The 22,014-nt window shown below is 39.4% G+C and overlaps 1 protein-coding gene across 3 annotated transcripts in view; it reads right to left on the reverse strand.

Annotated features, from left to right (window-relative positions):
* The window catches only part of TANGO6 (transport and golgi organization 6 homolog), a 141,415-nt gene that overhangs the window by 70,929 nt on the left and 48,472 nt on the right, over positions 1-22,014 (reverse strand). For all 3 annotated transcript variants that reach the window (XM_019756706.3, XM_088800275.1, XM_088800276.1), the window contains exons 13-14: positions 15,261-15,776; positions 13,038-13,095 (exon numbers count right to left, since the gene is read on the reverse strand). In XM_019756706.3, coding sequence (XP_019612265.3) covers positions 13,038-13,095; positions 15,261-15,776 — 574 coding nt within the window. The remainder of the gene's footprint in view (positions 1-13,037; positions 13,096-15,260; positions 15,777-22,014) is intronic.

Raw genomic sequence — 22,014 nt, forward strand, 5'->3', positions numbered from 1 at the left:
TGGTCTGGTTTCTAAGCAACCATTTCATTAAGAAAAACTCCACTTGGGAAAAACATCTGTTTGTCAGTGAGACTTCTGCTGTAATCGTATAAATTAATGGTGAAAAAACCACGGTCACTCTGTGATTTGGTAATCGCTAGTTGTGAAAAGGTCAATGTGGGGGTACTAGAACGAGGAAGCCATCTGTTTCAATATGTGCTAGTCCCTGAAACTTGTTATCATGAAATGATTCAGTTTTTCTAAACAGCCACATAATTTAAAAAAATATTATCTTCTGATTATAAAAGCAATAAATGTTTATATTAGAAATTGCAGAAAATATAGAAAAAAGGCACAAATAATAAAGATCACTTAAATTTTCAATGCCTTCATATTAGATAAATGAATTCCACAGCTAAAAAAAAATTTTATTCTAAAACCACTGGCCATATGGATTTTACCTTTCTCATGTGCAATTAGAATGCTTTTTTGTAATAGCTAAGGGCTATGTGTTGGACAACTGAGTTCAGAGATTTATAGAGATAGCCAAACACTGCATTTCATGAAAACAGGCTTAAAGAGAGACAGCATTCTCTGACAGTGGTAAGGAAAAGGTGACGACAAGTGTTGTGTGGCACGACACATCACATATGACATGTGTTATAAAACTCCCTTGCTAGGTCAGGTAGATGACTTAAGACAGTGAGCTTTCATATTCTTTTTTTTTTTAAAGCAGAACTTTGTTTTCATATGAAACATTTAGACGAGGCTCAGTGAAAGAGAAAAGCCACTCTACCCTCTGGGTAGAGTGGGGTTGCCTGGTACTTGGAGCTCACCCCTTTTTCACTGATTCCCATGGTCCCGGAGGACACAGGCATTCCGGTCTCCAGGTTCCTTCCTGCCACAGCACTGCTACTTTGCTGCTCCCTCAGTCTGGAACACTCTTCCCTTCTCTACTAGAAGAATTCCTAATCACCCACCAGGTTTCAGCCTCTACGTCCCTTCCTCCTTCCCCGCTCCGTCAGGTAAAACGAACCTAAGACAGGCTGTCTTACCACTGGATACCTTTTCTTCATAGCACCTGTCAAAGCCACATTTCACATTATTTTGTGTGATTACTTGATTAACAGTTACCCCGCATCATATCCTCCCGGACGCCACCTGTAAACCCATGAAGGCAGTGCGTGACAGTTTTCCTCAGCAATGTGCCCTCCCACACAATAAGTGCTCAATAAATATTTGTTGAATGAATGAACAAACATTTGTAACCATCAAGAAAAAAAAACAATGGTCAAAGATATTTTACAATTCTTTCTGTCCCTATCTAAAGTTGGGTTACCAATAATGGAAAACAAAGTTGGACATAAGAGCTAAAGTGCTTCTAAAACAGCCTTCTCCTAAGAAAGAAAACTTCAGCAGTCATGTCCTGGCAGGTGATCTGACCAGGTCTTTGGTAGCTCCATGTCTGTAATCCATTCCCTGAGGCTCAGTTCATTCCCAACCTTCCAGCCTCCTCAGGGACAGCAGAGATACCACAGGTCAGGAAATAAAACCAGATTTAAAATCTAATATATAAGAATCTCAAAATGAGTTTCCAAAACTGTACCATTTAAGTGCACTCTTCCACCTCTGCCCTAGATCTTGAAGTGACCAAGGAGGGGGAAATTGGTGCTTCAGTCAGTTAAAAATGTTAAACTTATGATTCAGCAACAAAAGGAACTATGTCAGGGTTAATAAAAAATATAATTGGGTTTATTAAGTGTGTGAACAGCTTCAAAGATCATCTTAAAATCACATCTGGTGAGATTAGGAATTGTAATTTGTATTTGAAATGAAGGGTAATGTAGGCTGCTTGCTCTTTAATTTGGGAGGGAAAGCCAAGAGCAGGGTGCGCTCTAGCTGTTATCTCAAAGTAGTTACAGTTCATCAAAATGAATTGATTCCTTAGAGTAAAGGAATATGCTTAAAGATAAGTCTAAAGAGGAAATTGCTATTTTACTTTGAGCTCTCTCACTATTTTATCCTCCTTAACTTGCCTCCAAATTCCAATTTTACTAAAAAAAGGGTGACTCCAGGGCAAAATTTAAATAGCTGCTCTCCAGGGAAGGTACTTAACATCTTCTTAACGGCTTGTAGACATTTAAGCAACTGACACTAACCCAAGGTATTTCACAATTGCCCTCTTGGTAGTGAATCCTGCCTTTGTGATAGCTGGCTTACATGAATAGGAGGTAAAGGATTTGAAATGAGCCCTGAAAACCAAGAAATTAAGAAGTATTTAATTGCTTAGCTCAAAATGTCAGGATCCATGGCTTAATTTTACTGTCTGTAAGAGCAGAGGCCATGATGATTTGAGAAAGGTGAGAAGATGGAATGAAGAGGCGGGAAGTACAGAGAGGGATAAGAGCCTTGGCTGTGGAGTTGACTCCACACTCTGTCGCTCACTGGTTGGCCCTTTACTTGTAACCTGTGAGCTTTGGTTTCTTTGTCTGAAAAATGGGGAGATAAAGATACTGACTCTCATAGGCTTGCAGTGAGGAGTAAATGACGTAATGCAAGTTACATCTGATATGTGGTTGCTGCTCAATAAATCATGAGTGAAAATAAGCACAAAGGAAATATAAGTACTAACTATCCACAAGCATGATGCTTTCAAATGCAGAGAGCCCATCGCCAAGACATGACTGGTGGGCTGGTAACAACAAGCACTGCCCCCCAGAGAAGCTCAGCTGTCTTGGCATTCCAACAGCTTCTGCACTCCAGCCCAGGCCCACTCGCCCTGTTGATGCCCGCTCTGCTCCACTAACAACTTGAGCTGCTTAGCTTCCTTTATACCTGCCGCTCTTGAATATCTTCCTATCTTTGCTTTTCTTTCAGCCTTCATCCCGTCACTCCATCTGCACATGTCTAAATCCTGCCCATTCATCCTTCAGAGTCCTAAGAGCTCCATGAAAAACTACTGTTCAGAATTTTTTAAGTTTATTTTAAAAGTGTATCAGGCAGTGACTTTTAGTATATTTATAAGGTTGAGCAATGATCACCATCCAGTTCCAAAACATTTTCATCACTCCACAAAAGAAATCTCATATCCATTATCAGTCACTTCCCATCCCCCTCTCCTCCCATCCTCTGGCAACCACTAATCTACTTTCTGTCTCTATGGATTTTATCTATTCTGGACATTTCATACGAATGGAATCATACAATATGTGGCCTTTTCTCTCTGGCTTCTTTCACTTACCATGTTTTCAAGGTTCATCCATGTTGTAGCATGAATCAGTACTTTATTCCTCTTTATTGCCAAATAACATTCCATTGTATAGATATACCACATTTTATTTATCCAATCATTGAGTGATACACATTTAGGCTGTTTCTACTTTTCGGCTATTATGAATAATGCTGCTATGAACATTCATACACAAATGTGCTTTTATGTGGACATAGGTTTTAATTTCTCTTGGTTACATGTCTAGGAGTGGAAATGGTGGGTCATGTGGTAACTATGTTTAACCTTTTGAGAACTGCCAGACTGTTTTCCAGAGCAGCTGCATCATTTCACATTTCCACCATCAGTGTATGTGGGTTCCGATCCCTCTGCGGCCTCATAAATTGTATTATTTTAAAATAAGTTATTTTAAAATGTCATTAATTGGTATCAGCAAGGCAGCAAATATCAGAAAGTCTATACAGAGAACTACATGTTTATGTAACCACAACCTCAGTCACTGCATACATCCCAGGATTGATTTCTGAAGCCTCTTTCCCTTTCAGCTCAAACGATGCTGATGCCCTGTGCTGAAACAGTGATGACCTTCAGTGGAAAGCAGGGCAGGCTGTGTGAGGTAATACACTCTCATATTCCACTAATGGAAGATGAGTTGCAAAGATACACACACAGATTGCTTCAAAAATAATAATGTAACACATTGCCAAATGAGCAAAACCACACACAAAAAAATCAAGCAAACATGAGGTCAGCACATTATTGTTAACGAGAGGGCTGATTTGTAGTGAAACTATTTCCTATTTCCCATCAGCAGGCTGCTTCTCCTGTACGAAAGGCCATCTGAAAACTCAGTGCTAGTACCTTGGGAATAGGAACAATGTGGCACTAGGGTTACTCTGCCCTGTGGCAAGAACATAGTCTTCAGCGTCAGGGAAGATTTAAGACTCAAATCCTGATGTTGACATTTAGTATCTGTGTCACTTTGAGCCAGTTTCTTAAACTCATTGAGCCTAAAGTCCCTCATCTGTAAAATAGGGATAAGAATTCTTAACTTGCAGGGTTGCTGTGATTGACACATAAGAGGCACTCAATAAATGGTAACTTCTATTGTACTTACTGACATTTCTCTTATATGGTAATTACCCAGGGCAATCTTGGAAAGTGAGAATAACTAAACATGAAGTAGCCAGTTCATCTTTTACCTACAAGTAAAAGTATTAAACTGCTAAATATTCTGATGTAAATCTGAATGTACCAATCTTTCACTGGTTCATAGAGAAAAACACCAGAGAGATATTCCAAAAATTAAGCTAATTTAAAACTCAAGTGTTCTAGGCTTTGAAATGCAATCTCTGACTTGGAGGAGGAGGGGAGGCATCATATATATCACTGGGCTGTAGTAAGACAAGGTACAGTGGGCGGAGAATCCCTGAGAAATGGGTCTGGTGCCAGCTCCACCACTCTCCCAGCTTTTGTGACTATAGGCGAGTCAACTCTTCACTTATAAAAGTATTATAATATCCGTGTTTATTATATTTCAGGATCGTTGATAGAATCAAAGCTTTCTAGATGATCAAGCATTATTCAATTTTAATATTAATCATCATAATCATATCTGGTTTTTATTTTAAAAAGCACAATAAGGCCAATTTCTATCATTATTTGGAAAGCTCTAGTTAAGTACTATAAGGTATTGGGAAGGAAAAAACAAAGAACCAAAGGCCAAGAACATGGTTCAAATTACCTGCTACATAATCATGGAAAAGGGATGAACTTATCTAAGTCTCAGAATCTTTAGCTATAAAATGAGGATATCTCACATCATACCCAAAAATGAACTCAAAATGGATCACAGACTTAAACATAAGCACTAAAATTATACAACTCTTAAAAGAAAACACAGAAATAAATTTTCATTATCTTGAGGATAACGAAGGTAATAATTTCTTAGAAATGACACCAAAAGTGCAAGCAATAAAAGGAAATATTGATAAGTTGGACTTCATCAAAAGTAAAAAGTAGTGTGCTTCAAATGACACCATTAGTAGGAAAAAAGACAACCCACAGAATGGCAGAAAATATATGCAACTCATATACTTGATACAGAACCTGTTTCCAAAATAAATAAAGAACTCTTACAAGTCAATAATAAAAGGACAAATAACCCAATTTAAAAATGGGCAAAGAATCTAAAAAGACATTTCTCCAAAGAAGATATACAAATGGACAATAAGCGCATGGAAAGATGCTCAACATTATCAATCATTAGAGAATTTCAAATCAAAATCACAATGAGATACCACTTCCCACCCACTGAGGTGGGAATAAAAAACACAGACAATAACAAGTATTGGTGAGGATGTAGAGAAAGTGGTACCCTCATACATTGCTGATGGCAAAGGAAAATGATGCAGCAACGACCCAGCAATTCCAATCATAGGTGCCTACGCAGGAGAAATGAAGACATATGTCCACACAAAAACTGGCACATAAATATTCATAGCAGTATTATTCATAATAGCCAAAAGTGAAAAATGACCCAAATGAATATCAACTGATGAATGGACAACAAAATATAGTTAATCAATATAACAGAATATTATCCAGCCTTAAAAAGTAATGAAGTACCAATCCATGCTACATGAATGCATCTCAAAAACATTATGTTAAGTCAAAGGAGCCAGACACAAAAGATCACACATTATATGCTTCTATTTATATGAAATGTCCAGAATAGGCAAACTCATGAAAACAAAAAGTAGATTCGTGGTTGCCAGGGGCTAGAGGGAGTGCGGAATGCAAAGTGACTGATAATGGGTACAGGGTTTCTTTCTGAGATGATGAAAAAGTTCTAAAATTAGAGTGGTGATAGTCGCACAACTCTTGAAGTATACTAAGAACCACTGAACTGCACATGTTAAATCGGTGAATTTTAGCTATGTAAATTGTATCTCCAATAAGAAGTTTAAAAAATGGGGATAATGTCTATTTCCCAGAACCACTTCAAGAATTAACAGAGATAGGGGGCCCGGCCTGGTTGCTCAGGCGGTTAGAGCTCCATGCTCCTAACTCCGATGGATGCCGGTTGGATTCCCACATGGGCCAGTGCGCTCTCAGCCACAAGATTGCCAGTTCCGTTCCTCGAGTCCCGCAAGGGATGGTGGGCTCCATCGCCTGCAACTAAGATTGAACACGGCACTTTGAGCTGAGCTGCTGCTGAGCTCCCGGATAGCTCAGTTGGTTGGAGCGCGTCCTCTCAACCACAAGGTTGCTGGTTCGACTCCCGCAAGGGATGGTGGTCTGCGCCCCATGCAACTAGCAATGGCAACTGGACCTGGAGCTGAGCTGCACCCTCCACAACTAAGACTGAAACAACAAGTTGAAGCTGAACAGCACCCTCCACAACTAAGATTGAAAGGACAACAACTTGACTTGGAAAAAAGTCCTAGAAGTACATACTGTTCCCCAATAAAGTCCTGTTCCCCTTCCCCAATAAAATCTTTAAAAAAAAAAAAAAAAAAGAATTAACAGAGATAGCATATATGAGAGACATTTGCTAAATGCTCATTTGTTAATTAGGTGGTACAGAAACCAGGTCAGGACATAAAAGAAATCTTCCCATTTCAAGGACATAAAGGGAGATGATAAACTTCACAGGGCTGCATTCCAAATTTCAATGCCAGATCCAATTAGATGATCCTTCAAGGGATAGAATTATTTTCAGTTAATGGTTTCCCAACTTACTTTACTTGAGGTAGAAATCTGAGAATGAGATAGGGAGTTCAGTCTCTGACAAGTTAAGATTTGTAACCCTGCTCAGTTTGAAACTTCGTAAAAACAATTTCACCTTGTCTCTACCTTCCCCCCTTCCGGGCCCTCTGCCTTCCTTCCCTTTCACTCTTTTGCCAGAAATGAAAAGTTTTCTCTGAAAGGAAGAGAGTGGAAGAGTTAGTGTGGTTTGTTTGGGCATGTCAAGATGTCTAGATTCTCTTCACTACACACACTGGCTTACTTTCACCTCCCATGCTTGGCTCAGAGCCTAGGGTTGCTTTTTTTTTTTTCTTCTCTTTTTTCCCCCCTTTCTTTCTTTCCTTTTTCTTTCTTTCTTTTTTTTTTTTTTTTTTTTAATTTTATTGGGGAAAGGGAACAGGACTTTATTGGGGAACACTGTGTACTTCCAGGAGTTTTTTTCCAAGTCAAGTTGTTGCCCTTTCAATCTTAGTTGTGGAGGGCGCAGCTCAGCCCCAGGTCTAGTTGCAGTTGCTAGTTGCAGGGGGTGCAGCCCACCATCCCTTGCCGAAGTCGAACTGGCAACCTTGTGGCTGAGAGCGCACCGGCCCATGTGGTAATCGAACCGGCAGCCTTCGGAGTTAGGAGCACGGAGCTCCAACGGCCTGAGCCAACAGGCCGGCCCTCCTTTTTCTTTTTCAATGAACTGATAGTTTTATCCAAAGATCCTTTTGACACTGATGGGGATCACTTGGATCCCTGAAATGCATCTGTCTCTGGTGCTGCTTTCAAAATATCCTTTAAATAATTGAAAGTGACTGAGAGGATACATGAGTAGATCCCCAGTGTGATAAATAACCTGGCTATAGTACCTTATTTGAAGAATATCACTTATTTATTTATCATATTCATTACTGAACATCTACCGTGTTTCCCCAAAAATAAGACCTAGCTGGACAATCAGCTCTAATGCGTCTTTTGGAGCAAAAATTAATATAAGACCCGGTCTTATTTTACTATAATATAAGACCTGGTATAATATAATATAAATAATAGAATAGACTAGAATAGAATACAGGATCTTATATTAATTTTTGTTCCAAAAGACGCATTAGAGCTGATTGTCCGGCTAGGTCCTATTTTCGGGAAAACACAGTATTTCAAAATTGAAATGTGAAAAATGCCCAAAACATCGAATATAAATTATGGGACTCTCAAGGACATATTTTAACTCCAATTTTGGAAAAGAGAAGGACTTCTACTTTTTATCTTATATACTTCCTTGTCATTTAAAGTTTTTTAAAATAATGAGAATGTATTAACATAATATATAATAATAATGACAAAACAATGAAAAAAGAATATGTAAGGAGTTTAAAAAGGGGAGACACTTAACGGCCACCGTCTAAGATTAAGTCTTCCATTTGTAAACTCTGGATTGTAACTGGAGCACAGCAACTTGGTATATAATTCTGTCTCCAAAGCTGCTACTGAGTACCTGGGAGGCAGCTGCTGTGAGAACTAAATCAACCATCACTTTCTCATTAGGACTAAAAGGAGACTCAGACAGTCTTCCATAAAATTAAAATTTAATTCCCAGGGAATTTAGTTCTCAAATTGTTGTGATGGACAGATAATACATAAGAAATTCCTACATCAGATATCAGTAAATATTTGATGAATGAATGAGCTTAATTTCCCTCTGATCTGTGCCTAGACTGCAAAGTTGGTGAGAAATCACAAAAGGAATCTAAACTATCAGTAAATTAAGCAAAAGGCACCCTGTACCTTTCACATGGAGCCATTTAGGCAGTCTAAAAAAGAGAAACTTTAAACACACACACTCCCCATATTAATGCCATGCAAACCTCAGCCCAGCCCCCTGGTACTGTACGACATTTATAAGTGGCTGATCTTGTCTGACTGCAAGTCCAGGATGCTTGGCTCCCGGAGGGCGTTAGGCCTGGGCAAAGGACACTGGCAATGCAGGTGGGAAAATTCAGTTCTTTCCTTTCCTAATGGGAAATTCACCTAAGGCCTTGGCCTTTAAGTGCACGTTACAAACACCAAAAACATCAATTAATTCAAACTTGCCCACTGAGGAGAGCTGAGAACAGAAATTACACCTCTACCTCCCGTGTTCTTCATCACCAAATTAGCTACTAACTGATTAGCACACCAATTAAAATTACTAAAAACAAACACAAAACCAACAGTTGTGATTTTTACAGCATCCCCTAGGGGCTAATGAGCTCCATGGGTTAATCGGCTAAGCAGCTTATTCCAGACAGCAATGTTGCCACATTAGAATGACACACCATGGCTTCCAGAAAACCCAGTTCTAAGTGAGAAACGATTCTTTGACATTGCAGTTTCTTGGGAAAAGTACAGAATGACTTGTGTTCTGAAACTTACTAATTACAGGCATTTGAGAGTCTCGCTTCACTGATTTATTTGATTCCCATAAGTACCATTATTGTCATGTGGCTTCATGAACCCTATCGAGCCCCCAAGCTTCTCTCAATTCCTGGAATCTTCTGCCTCTCAGTTGCAGGTAATTACTTTCTTTTTTGAAACCTATTCTTCCGGCTTCTGCTCTCACCTAATGGTCCTCTTACCTCTTTGGGTGATCATTTTGTCTCCTTTGAAGAATTTTTAACCTAGTCACAATAACTCACTGTTAAAGTGCTTTATATATGAGTATAGTAGATGCACAATAAATGTTTGCTGAATAAAGAATGAACCCCAAGGCTCAGGCCTTCATCACTGTATTTGTTCCCCTCTGCACTCCTTCTTAAGCTTCAACTACTAGGCCTATACAAAGCCAGTTATACCAAGAAATAAGTAGCCAGTAAGGGCCTATAGATGCCTTTGTGCTCACAGAGAACCTTGTCTTTTTCAGATAAACAGAACACATCAGTGTGAAGGGCTGTATTACTGGCTTCAATTCTTCACCCCTCCCTGCATCCATGCGCTTTGCTCTGTAATTTGGCAATTTATCCCACTAAAGGGACAGTATATTTCTCCACCCCTTGACTTTTGGATTGGGCCACATGACTTGCTTTTGCTAAATGAATGAGGCAGAAGTGATGGGGTTACAGGTCCAGGCTTAGGCCTGAAGAGGCCTTGCTCTCTCACACTTCTGCCATCACTACAGGAACGTGTCCTGAGAGGCCATGGGTCCAGGGGTGATCAGTTACCTGACCAACAGTCACTGCAGCTGACCGGCAGATCCACAGCGAGGAGCTGAGCTGCCCTGCCAAGCCCAGTCTAGGTCAGCTGAACCCCACTAGTCTACAGATGTGTGAGTAATAATAAATGCTTGGTGTTTTAAGCTACTCAGTGTTGGGGTAGATTATATATTAGGTTGGTGCAAAAGTAATTGAAGTTTAGAAGGGTAAAAGCAATTGCAAAAACCACAATTACTTCTGCACCAACCTAATAGCAATAACTAATGAATAAAATCAGCCTACTCAAGCTTTAAATCTGAGAAGTTACGCAGATCACATTATTACCTAGCAATCCAACAGTAGAAGTATAGTAGTACCCCCCTTATCTGCGTTTTTGCTTTCCGTGGTTTCAGTTACCATGATCAACCATGGTCCAAAAATATTAAACGGAAAATTCCAGAAATAAACAATTCATACGTTTTAAATTACACACCATTCTGAGTAACCTGATGAAATCTCGTGTCACCTCCCCCCACCCCCCGGGACGTGAATCATCCCTTTGTCCAGTATATCCTACACTGTATACGCTACCTGTCCAGTAGTCACTTAGTGGCCATCTTGGTTATCAGACCTATCAGTTCGACTGTCGCAGGATCACAGTGCTTGTGTTCAGATAACCCTTATTTGATTTCATAATGATCCCAACGCGCAAGAGTAGTGATGCTGGCAATTCGAATATGTCAAAGAGAACTGTAAAGTACCTCAAGTGAAAAGGTGAAAGTTCTCAACTTAATAAGAAAAACATCATATGCTGAGGTTGCTAACATCGACAGTAACAACGAATCTTCTATCTATGAAATTGTGAGGAAGGAAAAAGAAATTAGTGCTAGTTTTGCCATCATACCTCAAACTGCAAAACTTATGGCCACAGTACATAAGTACTTAGTCCAGATGGAAGAGGCATTACATTTGTGGGTGGAAGGCATGAACAGAAAATGTGTTCTGACTGATAGCAATGTGTTGTGTCAGGAAGCACTGAGCCTGTACGAACACTTCAGCAAGGGATCCCCTGAAATGAGAGACACCAAGCCACTTACTGCAAGTAAGGGATGGTTACACAGATTCCATAATAGGTTTGGACTGAAAACATAAAAATTACTGAAGAGGCTGCATCTGCTGATGAAGGAGCTGCAGTCACATTTCTGGCAGAGTTGAGGAAGTTGATTAGGGTTCAGTACCATCCAAGGTTTCAGGCTCCACTGAGGGTCTTGGAACTTATCCCTCACAGATAAGGGGGAACTACTAGACCATAAAATTCACTGATTTAAAGTGTACGATTCAATGGTTCCTAGCGTACTCACAGAGTGGTGCCACTATCACCACAATCAATTTTAGAATGTTTTCATCACCCCAAGAAGAAACCCCGTGCCCTTTAGCTATCGCCTCCCAATTCTTTCTCCCTTCCCCCAGCCCTCGGCAACTACTAATTTACTTTCTATCTACAAATTTGCCTGTTCTGGACATTTCACATAAAGGAACCATACAATATGAGTTTTTGTGTGTGACTGGCTTCATTCAGTTAATATAATGTTTTCAAGGTTCATCCATGCTGTAGCATGTTTCATTAATTCATTATTTTTTTATGGACAAATAACATTCCTTTGTATGCATATATCACATTTTGTTTATCGATTCTTCAGCTCATGGGACATTTGTGTTGTTTCCACCCTTTAGCTATTATGAACACTCATTTACCAGTTTTTGTGTGGACATAGTTTTCATTTCTCTTGTGTATATAACTAGGAGTGTAACTGCTCAAGTGGTATAAATGTGTATCTTTTCAAGGAACTGCTGGACTGTTTTCCAAAGCAGTGTACAATCCAGCATTCCTGTGTAGCCCCCTTTTTCCAGATAAGAAATTGAAGCCCAGAGGGAGTTAAGTAATTTGCCAAAGTTCACACAACTGAGAAGCAGGGAATGGGCGGTGGGTCCAAGCACTTCGTCTCCAGAGCCCTGGCTCTTAATGACTCTGCTCTGCTGAGGGAGCCAAGAGACACTGTGAGTTAATTCTGACCTTCTCGCCATGTCTGCTTCTCACCCTTCTGGGTGCCTAATTATCCCCCCACCCCCTTCTTTCCATGAGGCCCCTCTCTAGATTTGGAATCCGAAAATTAACAGAGATGTGAACAACAAAGAATCACAAAGGAGAAATGATCTCCACAAAAGGGAAAAGACCCCCAAGTAAGCACATATATTCTCCCAAATAAATCTACATAAATGTAAAGCACAGCTTTCTCCCACATAAATGTAAACATCAGCTTTCTCACTGTCATGGGGGGAGATGAAGGGAGGAGACCCAGCTCTGCCCAGTGCCCCTCTAAAAGGTCCAGAGAAAACAGGTGGCTTATCTCGGCTGGGCCACAGTGTTGAAGGTAGACCTATTTACCAGAAAGGACGTTCCCATCTCTGGGAATTTGCTCATGCTGTTCCATCCCCTCTTCTTTCCTCTGCTCAAACTTTACTAGTTTGTTATGTTTTGATGAAGAAATACTAAAGACCCTGAGTGTCTTTTAAAAAGAGAGCAAAGTTGCATACTGATCGTGGTCAAATACATAAAAGGTTCATGTGATAACAGCTCACATGTATGTCATTCTTTACCTCCTTGAATTACAGGAAATGAGATTTAATCTATAGACTCATAAGTAAACATAAAGATTTCCTCATCATTATCAGACACTGAAATTCTATAAGGACCTTTGGGAATCCTCCAGGAACTTATTATGACTTAAATCAAGTCCTATATAAGAGGCAGGAAGATGGACAGAGGGATCAGCAGTGTATGGCTGTAGAACTTTAGAGATTTTGTGCAAACCTACATGATACACTCTTTGGCCCACAGACACTAAGTCCTTTCACCAGGACTGACTTACCCTGAATAGCAGACAGATATACAAAGGTGTCTTCATGCTCCAAATTCTCCAAAAATATCTGGAATCACAAAATACAGCAGTGATTTGACTCACAGCAAGATTAAGACCCCTATACAGCCTCAAAAGAATAAATGCTTTCCTTCTTATTTGTCTTAGCTAGATATTGGTCTGACCTTAAGGTCTTGTGGGGAAAACAGTTTGAAGTCCCATTTTTATAATAGTTTTTTAAAAAGCATAGTGATTAAGAGGAGATGTTTCCTGAAGTAGTCAAGTATACACGAGTAGTAGGCATGGAAACCAAAATCCCCAACATTCTCCCCATCATAGCCCATGGTGAACGCCATTCTCACATATGACATGACACACTGATGACAGGCTGTGACACACGAGGCCAGGTGGGGTTATGTCCAATTGATGGCACATCACTGTAATTTGATCCTTTTCTCTAGCACTCAGAAAGCATATGGAAATGCAGGTGAGAGACAAAGATGTTATTATTTGGATAACTTTAAACCTAATTTATTTTTGAAAATCTTTTGCAAATTTCAGCACTTAAATTGACATTAGTAACAAATTAATCTCAATACATCTCACAATTTAGGAACCCACCAGGGCCTGTCAACTGCTGTGGGTACCACTTATCTAGAAGATATGACAGTGACATGTTAGGTTTAGGCCTTCACATGAGAGCCATGTGCCCATGTTCTTCCTGCTTGGTGTCTAGGGAAAGACGGGAGTGTCTGTTCCATATGCAGTGATGCGTCCTGCGCTGGCACAGAGATTCTTGATACCAGCTTGACGCTGCTGGTCTCCACATGTGCAGCATGTTGGGGAGAGCCTAAGATTAGTTCATCTGGGAAGATGGCCAGGTTGGAAGGGGTGGGGATCATATGTGGAGTAAAAGAAGCTTAATCCTGGGTAGTGGCTATGGGAATAAAGAGGAAGACATAAATTTGAAAGACTTCTTGGAAAAAGAATTAACAGGACTTGATGACCAATTATGTACAGCAGATGAAGGTTAAGTAAGTTAAATTCCAAAGATGTTCACTGCATTCACCATCTAAATAGGTGTATGAAGGGATCATTTTAATGACTACTCACAGGAGATATGTAATTTGAGGTTTTTAGCAACATTTCAATGACAGCAAATCCTTGGCACATTTCCATGCCTCAGTTTTCTCATCTATAAAGTGGGGATAATACCAATATTGTGGTTGTTGTGAGGACTACAGACAATGTCTGAAAGTTATAGGGCCTGGCTCAATAAACAGCAGGTATTATTATACTATTGGTTCTAATACTTTAGTGACTAAAAATAAATCAGAATTATAATTCTTAGTCTAATGGCTAGACTATATGGAAGAGATAATAACAACAGCAGTCAACCTTTATTTGGGGCTCATTATGTGCATTATGTGCACTAATTATGTGCATGCTATAATTAGTGCTTTACATGGACGATTTTATTTTAAATCTTTCAACGTCAAGTAGGTCCTATTATTATTATCCTCACTTTACAAATGTAGAAATTGAGGCTCAGAAAGTTAAGTGACTTGTCCCAGAAACTGATCTGGAATTTGATCAGTAGTCTCTAGATCCTTTGCTCTTCATCTCTAACCCATACTGAGCTCAGATCAATTTCCACAAAAGGGAAAAGACCCCCGAGTGAGCACATATATTCTCCCACATAAATCCACATAAATGTAAAGCACAGCTTTCTCCCACATAAATGTAAAAATCAGCTTTTTCACTGTCATGGAGGGAGATGAAGGGAGGAGACCCAGTTCTGCCCCTCTAAAAGGCCCAGAGAAAACAGGTGGCTTATCTCGGCTGGGTCACAGTGTTGAAGGTAGACCTATTTACCAGAAAGGACGTTCCCATCTCTGGGAATTTGCTCATGCTGTTCCATCCCTTCTTCTTTCCTCTGCTCAAATTTTACTAGTTTGTTATGGCCATATCAAGATCTACTCTCTCCAGATTTCATCTCTCCTTTTCCGGACTGTGCACAGCATCCCCTTCCTGTAAAAATTCTGGTATTCTGTTCATGTTTCATCGAGCCTGTGGGTTATCTAGGTCTCTCCTGTGTGTAAGGCTTGCCTCCTCAGAACAGTCACCATTCCCCTGAAGGGAGTCCAGGACAGCGCTAACACAGTCGAGGCTCCTGGAGTCGGTGTGTAGATGTGTGTACCCTGCATAGGTGTATTTATGGTGCATTCTACTCACCTTGAGAAGCTTCTCTTGCACCTCAAGGACTCTTGCTTCTCTCTGCTCTATCCAGCAAGAGAGAGTTCGCAGGGCAGCAGCCCGTGTTGGAATCTCAGGGTCATAAGCGGATAAAAGAACTTCCTGGAGCTGTTCTGTTGTTATGCTTCCAGGTTTCCAGTTTGTAGTAGCGCCGGGCTCGCTGACGTCCGGAGGGATGAATGGAGCATCAGATTTCAGGCCTGTCTGGTTGGCTTTCTCATGGCTCTGCTGTTGTTCGAGGAGGCTATGAGAATCATCAGTGCCTCTCTCGTGGCTGGTTTGCTGCTGCTCCTCTCTTTTCCCCTCTGGATCCTTTTTGTTCAGGGTACTCTGGGCAGCCATGCTGACAGCCTCCGTAGAAAAGGCTCCATGGGTGGAGATGGTGATGCGGAGGTCAACGGCGAGTTCTTGGATGACAGGGTCGGGATGTGTGCTGGAGACCTTCTCCAACAGAGGCAGCAACTGCTTCAGGATGGCAAAGTCACTGGACTTCAACTACAAAATGAAACAAAAAATGCCAAACCCAAATTAACAAAGCAGATAGTAGTATGACCTGAGCATAAGGCAACATATCCCAAGTAAAAGGGGCAGGGAGAAAATCTTGTTCCTGGTAATGAGCAGACAGCATGAGGCTGGCACTCAGTAACTATTGCTGAATAATTACCAACCCCCCCCAACAACAAAAAATTTATTGAATACTCACCACGTACAGGTACTTTTTCTAAGTTAAAAAATACATCAGTAATGCATATTATTACTCTTAACTTTTTAAAAAAACAATTTGACAATTTCTTCTATAAATTGTATTGGGGAATATCGGGGAACAGCTCCAAGCTTGGACTTCAGCTCCAAGTCATTGTCCTTCAATCTAGTTGTGGAGGGCGCAGCTCAGCTCCAAATCCAGTTGCTATTTTCAATCTTTAGTTGCAGGGGGCACAGCCCACCATCCCATAAGGGAATTGAACCGGCAACCTTGTTGTTGAGAGCTCGCGCTCTAAGCCATCCGGCAGCCCTCCCTACTCTTAATTTTTATAATCTGATAAGCAGAACATGGTATCTTATGGTTTTAATTTGCATTAGCCAGACTATCAGTGATATTAAGCCTCCTTCCATGTTTATGGGCATTTCTTTTTCTATGAACAGCCTGTTTACATCCTTTGTACCCACTTACCCATTAAACTGTCTCTACAGCTATTCTTATTATATCATATTTGAATATTCACTCATATTGTGAAATTCTTTTCCAGATTATTGTGTTTTGACCTTTGTATTTTTTTAATTGTATTATTATATTTTTTACTTTTATGTACCTTTTGCCATAAAAAGATGAGTTTCATATTAGCAAAGTATTTAGAGCCTGACACATAGAAAGTACTATGTAAATGTAAATACAATAAACAAAAAATATACACACATATTCATATCCCTATGATCTAGTTATTATTATTATCTACATTTTAAACAGGGGGAAACTGGGGTACAGAAATAACATGTCCAAGGTCACACAACTGAAAGATGGTAAGATGTGAACTCAACAAGTCTGGCTCCAGAGTCCACACTCTTACCCAATACCCTACATGGTCACACTTGAACGAATAAAGCCGTTCTTAACTATTTGATCTAAAGTGGCTGGTCAGCGTACAAGGGCACCATAGGTCTGGAAAGGAATGGAACAGTAATTGGCAAAAAGGAATTTTCTCACAGAAAGTGGGAGTGAAAATTACATAAGATTTTATTCTCTCCAGAAGCTTTACTGTAATAATGCCATAGGCCTTACAAGGAAAGGTGTGTGTGCAGTCAGTGGAGAGACAAGAAGCAGGGATGATTCTTTTCTGTTTGAAAATATTGGAAAAAGTATTATATGAGGCTTCACGAGGCCCTGATAATTTGAAAACCTTGAGGGTCTTAGATCCTTCTGAACAAGGCAGAGTATTTATTACTTACTCATTCACTCATTTCATTATCTAACCAACCAACGAATTAACCAACTACATAACTGTTTTCATAGGACCTATATAGTGTTCTCATTTTACACTATTCAGTCCACAGAACTGTTATTGTTCATTTTCCCTACCACGTTCCTCCCAAGTAAATGAAAACTTGAGGCACACGACAGGTTTGTACCTGTAGAATTTCACAATTCACTCCCCTCAGATTTCTTTGTTTAAACAATTAGGAACTAACGCAAAATTGACATAAGGTAGAACTTCTAGTTCCGCAACATGTGTCAGCTTATCTTCACGTGTAAAACAACTGATCGTTCCTATGCTACTATATTTTAAGGGGAGAGGAGAATATATATGTCTAGAGTAAAGGTATATGTTATCTACAAAAAGGATCACTTTTATCAGTAACTATGTGGAACTAGAAAATACATTTTAGAACAATTTTGCTAGTGTTATCATTATGCTGCACTTCATTCAGTGCCTCTGTAGTATGATGGACCTTTGTTTTTCCTTTAAGCATCTGAAATGGGAATATTACTTATATCTACAGAATATAGTCTCTTTTTCATTTCTGTTATCTACAACAATTTCTTCTAAAAAAACCACAAAACAACAAGACAAATAGACCAATGGATCAGAATAGTGATCCCAGAAATAGACTTACTAAATATAGTCAACTGATCTTTGACAAAGGACCAAAGGCAGTACAATGGAGAAAAAACAGGCTTTTTAACAAATGGTGCTGGAACAACTGGACATTCACATACAAAAAACAACAACAAAAAAAAACACACGAATTTAGACACAGACCTTACACCATTACAAAAATTTACTCAAAATGGATTATAGACCTAAATGTAAAATGCAAAATGATGAAGTTCCAAGATAACACAGAAAAATCTCGATGACCTTGGGTATGGTGATGACTTTTTTATAAAATACCAAGGAAAGAAACCTATGAAAGAAATAATTGATAAGCTAGACTTTATTAAAATTAAAAAACTTCTGCTCTGCAAAAGACAAAGTTAAGAGAAAGAGAAGACAAGCCACAGACTAGGAGAAAATATTTACAAAAGACACATCTGATAAAGCACAGTAGTCTAAACTACTCAAATAATTCTTAAAACTCAACAATAAGGAAACAACCTAATTTAAAAATGGGCAAAAGACCTGAATAGATATCTCACTAAAGAGGATACACAGATATATAGCATATGAAGAAATGCTCGACATTCTATGCCATCAAGGAATTACGTATTAAAACAACGGAATATCACTACACACCTACCATGTTTCCCCAAAAATAAGACCTAGCCAGACAATCAGCTCTAATGTGTCTTTTGGAGCAAAAATTAATATAAGACCCAGTCTTATTTTACTATAAGACCGAGTCTAATATAATATAATATAATATAATATAATATAATATAATATAATATAATAAATATAATATAATATAATACCGGATCTTATATTAATTTTTGCTCCAAAAGACGCATTAGAGCTGACTGTCCAGCTAGGTCTTATTTTCGGGGAAACACGGTACTAGGACAACTAAAACCTAAACCACTGACAAGACCAAATGCTGGTGAGGATATGGAGCAAAAGGAATTCTCATACATTGATGGTGGGAATGCATAATGGTACAGCCACTTCTACAAGATAGTTTGACAGTTTCTTACAAAACTAGACACACTCTTACCATACATTCCAGCCACCATGCTCCCTGTTATTTACCCAAATGAGTTGAAAACTTATGTCCATACACAAACCTACACACAGAGATATTTATAACAGCTTTATTCATAACTGCCAAACATGGGAGCAATCAGAATGCCCTTCAGTAGGTGAATGGATGAGTAAATTGTGATACATCTAGACAATGGAATATTCTTCGGCACTAAAAAGAAATGAACTATCAAACCACAAAAGACATGGAGGCGCCTTAAATACATATTACTAAGTGAAAGACGCCAGTCTGGAATGATTCTGACTATATAACATTCTGGGAAAAACAAAACCGTGGAGACAGATCAGCGGTTTTTAGGGGGAGGGAAGGATGACTCGACAGAGCACAGAGGATTTGTACCATTACATATGGTAGATACAGGTCAATACACATTAGTTAAAACCCAGAGTGTACAACACCATGAGTGAACATAATGTAAACTCTGGGCTTTAGGTGATAGTGATGGATCAATGTAGGCTCATGGACTGTAACGCACCACTCTGTTACAGGATGTTGATAGCACGCGTGGGGACAGGTATACGGGAAACCTCTGTGCTGCCCACTCAATTTTTCTGTGCACCTAAAACTGCTCTAAAACTAAAGTCTATTAAAAAAACAAAACGTTTTTTCTCTCTGTTTTCAAACTTCTTGGTCATTGGGGGATTCATCTTATTAAACTGGGTAACTTCTCTAATCAGCATGGGCAGGTAAGGTGGATTATGAATCAAATAGTTGACAAGGCAATTAAAGCAATGCTTACTTTCAGCTTCAAACCCTGCAGATTTCCCACCATTAGAATAGCCCAGGAAATCTAAGACTATAGGTACCAACTATTTGTTCATAAATGTTCAAAAATTTGAGGTATAAAATAATAGTCACTTAATTGGTAGATGAGGAAACGGAAACACTAAAATGCTAATTATTTTTCAAGGGTTACCTGGGGCCACCATCAAAATTGAGAACAGACCATAAAGCCCTCATTTCTACTCCTGTCACTGCTTCTCAGCACAGATCTCAGAATTCTGTGTAAAAGCCCTGAGGCCTGAAGGAGCAGCCCTCAGTGAGTGACAGATTCCTTTATCTGGCGGCCTCTCTTTCAGAGTTTCTGCAATGCTTCAGGAATGGAATGAGCAGAGCCATGTCAGCCCACACCTATGATTTCTTTCAGGGTGTCAGGAGTGAACCAGTTAGAAGGTGAGTTGTGTGAGTTGTTCGAAATTTCTGCAAGACTTCAATTTAGGACCTGAGGGTTGGACTGGTGGGGCCAGGAGTGAGGGGGGTGGGAGGTGCTTCTAAGAGAAACATAAGAACTGACAGGACAGCCAGAGAAGGGCAGTGGACACTGAAAAGCCCCACCTGAGACTTCACAAGCTCCCCTCCAGGGCAGGCATCACCCTCATCCTGCCTTATCAGGCTCCAGTGAAAATCACTATTTTGGAAGAATCCAAGGGTCTCTTCCAGCAATAAAATTCTGACCTAAAAATTCCTAATTCTGAAAAATACATTTATTCTTTGTGTTCTCATTTCTGTATATCACTTATGTTTCAGATATTTAGCTGACCACTTTACATGTCTGGATCCTTACTTGCATAATGTCACTGAATTTATTTACCAGTGGTATTTTGATCTAAGTCAGCACACAACATGCCCTGTATGAGCTATACATAAAGACAGACATAAGATATAAAAATCTTTAAAAAAAATTATTAAGAATTCCTCAGATGAATCACAACCACTAGAAGGTAAGCTCCATGAGGGCAAAAAGGCACTTGATAAATATCTCTTCAATGAGTTCACTCTACGATCCTCTCATAAAATGTGGTACGAGATCTCAAGATTGGGGTTCACGCCCCAGCCCCAGCACCTGCACCTCAAAGCTCAGGTCAGCTCTGTGCAGCAGGGCTTCAGAGGACCTGACGGGCCCAGGAATGTCAGGCAGAAACGGCTTCCTCAGGGGAGGGGACAGGGAAGTTACCAACATCATACTACTTTTACTGATGACAAACCTTGAAATTTAGAAAATGAGTTTGGAATTACAGATGTCTTGTTAGAAGTCATAAGCTTACACTTTCTCCAAATTAACTGCTCTTCCCAGACACTTTGCTCTAATAATCACCTTAATTATATAAATTAGAAAGGACAGAAAGGTTCAAATGCTATTAGATTCTGTTTCATTAGCTAAAACAATGAACCATAATTGGGAATAGGTACACAATAATTTTTCTAGACGCTGAAGCAAAAAATCCTAAGCCTGACAATGATTATCTGAAAACATAGTTCAGAATTGTGACTTTTTCCCATTACAAAGACAGAAAACCCAGCATTACTCTACAAGCCACCTATAAATCCATGAACGAAACAGAAAAAATAATAAATTTAGGGCAAAAGTATGGGGTGATGTGTTTACTCATATGTTCACTTAAGTACAATAACTGCAAAGTCAGAGTTCAGGATGCAATCAGTGAGTCAGGATGTCTCAGGGAAGGGCAGGGACAGGTAAGGGATGTATATTTGCGTAAGTCAGGTGAATCACTCTTAGACCATGACTAATTTATACTACCAACCCCCCAACAATGGGCTTCTAGAAAGGAAACTAGAGATATCTGTGTTCCATTTTCCATTTGGGATGAAGTTTACAATGGTAAGTGTCAAATTAAAGAAAAGCCACACACAAAAAATCACACTCTCATGTAAACAAAGAGTATTCAAATTAATCCTCAACAACAAAATCAATCAGGTCAACTAAATCCAATAACAATATAATTTAACAAAAACTACTGCATGAGTAAATCCCTCCTTGAAAGTACAAATGCAAGGATGTAACACAACTCTAGAAACTGAACCAAAAATGTTTTTCTCAAACTACATGGTAAATATAAAATTAGAAATACCAAGTAAATTTACCAAGAAATGGACTTCATGTTAACAACAGGCCCAAATAAGATTCCTTTTCCCCTTAAGGACAGGCTAGCGAGAGGCAAATACTAACATATCAAGAATGAGTATCAGATTTGAATCCTCAAACTCAAAACTCCATTGCCAGAGGGTTCTCTGCTCA

The sequence above is a fragment of the Rhinolophus sinicus genome, chromosome 8 (assembly GCF_057876585.1).
Source record: "Rhinolophus sinicus isolate RSI-liver-muscle chromosome 8, RSI-T2T, whole genome shotgun sequence".
Lineage (NCBI taxonomy): Eukaryota > Metazoa > Chordata > Mammalia > Chiroptera > Rhinolophidae > Rhinolophus > Rhinolophus sinicus.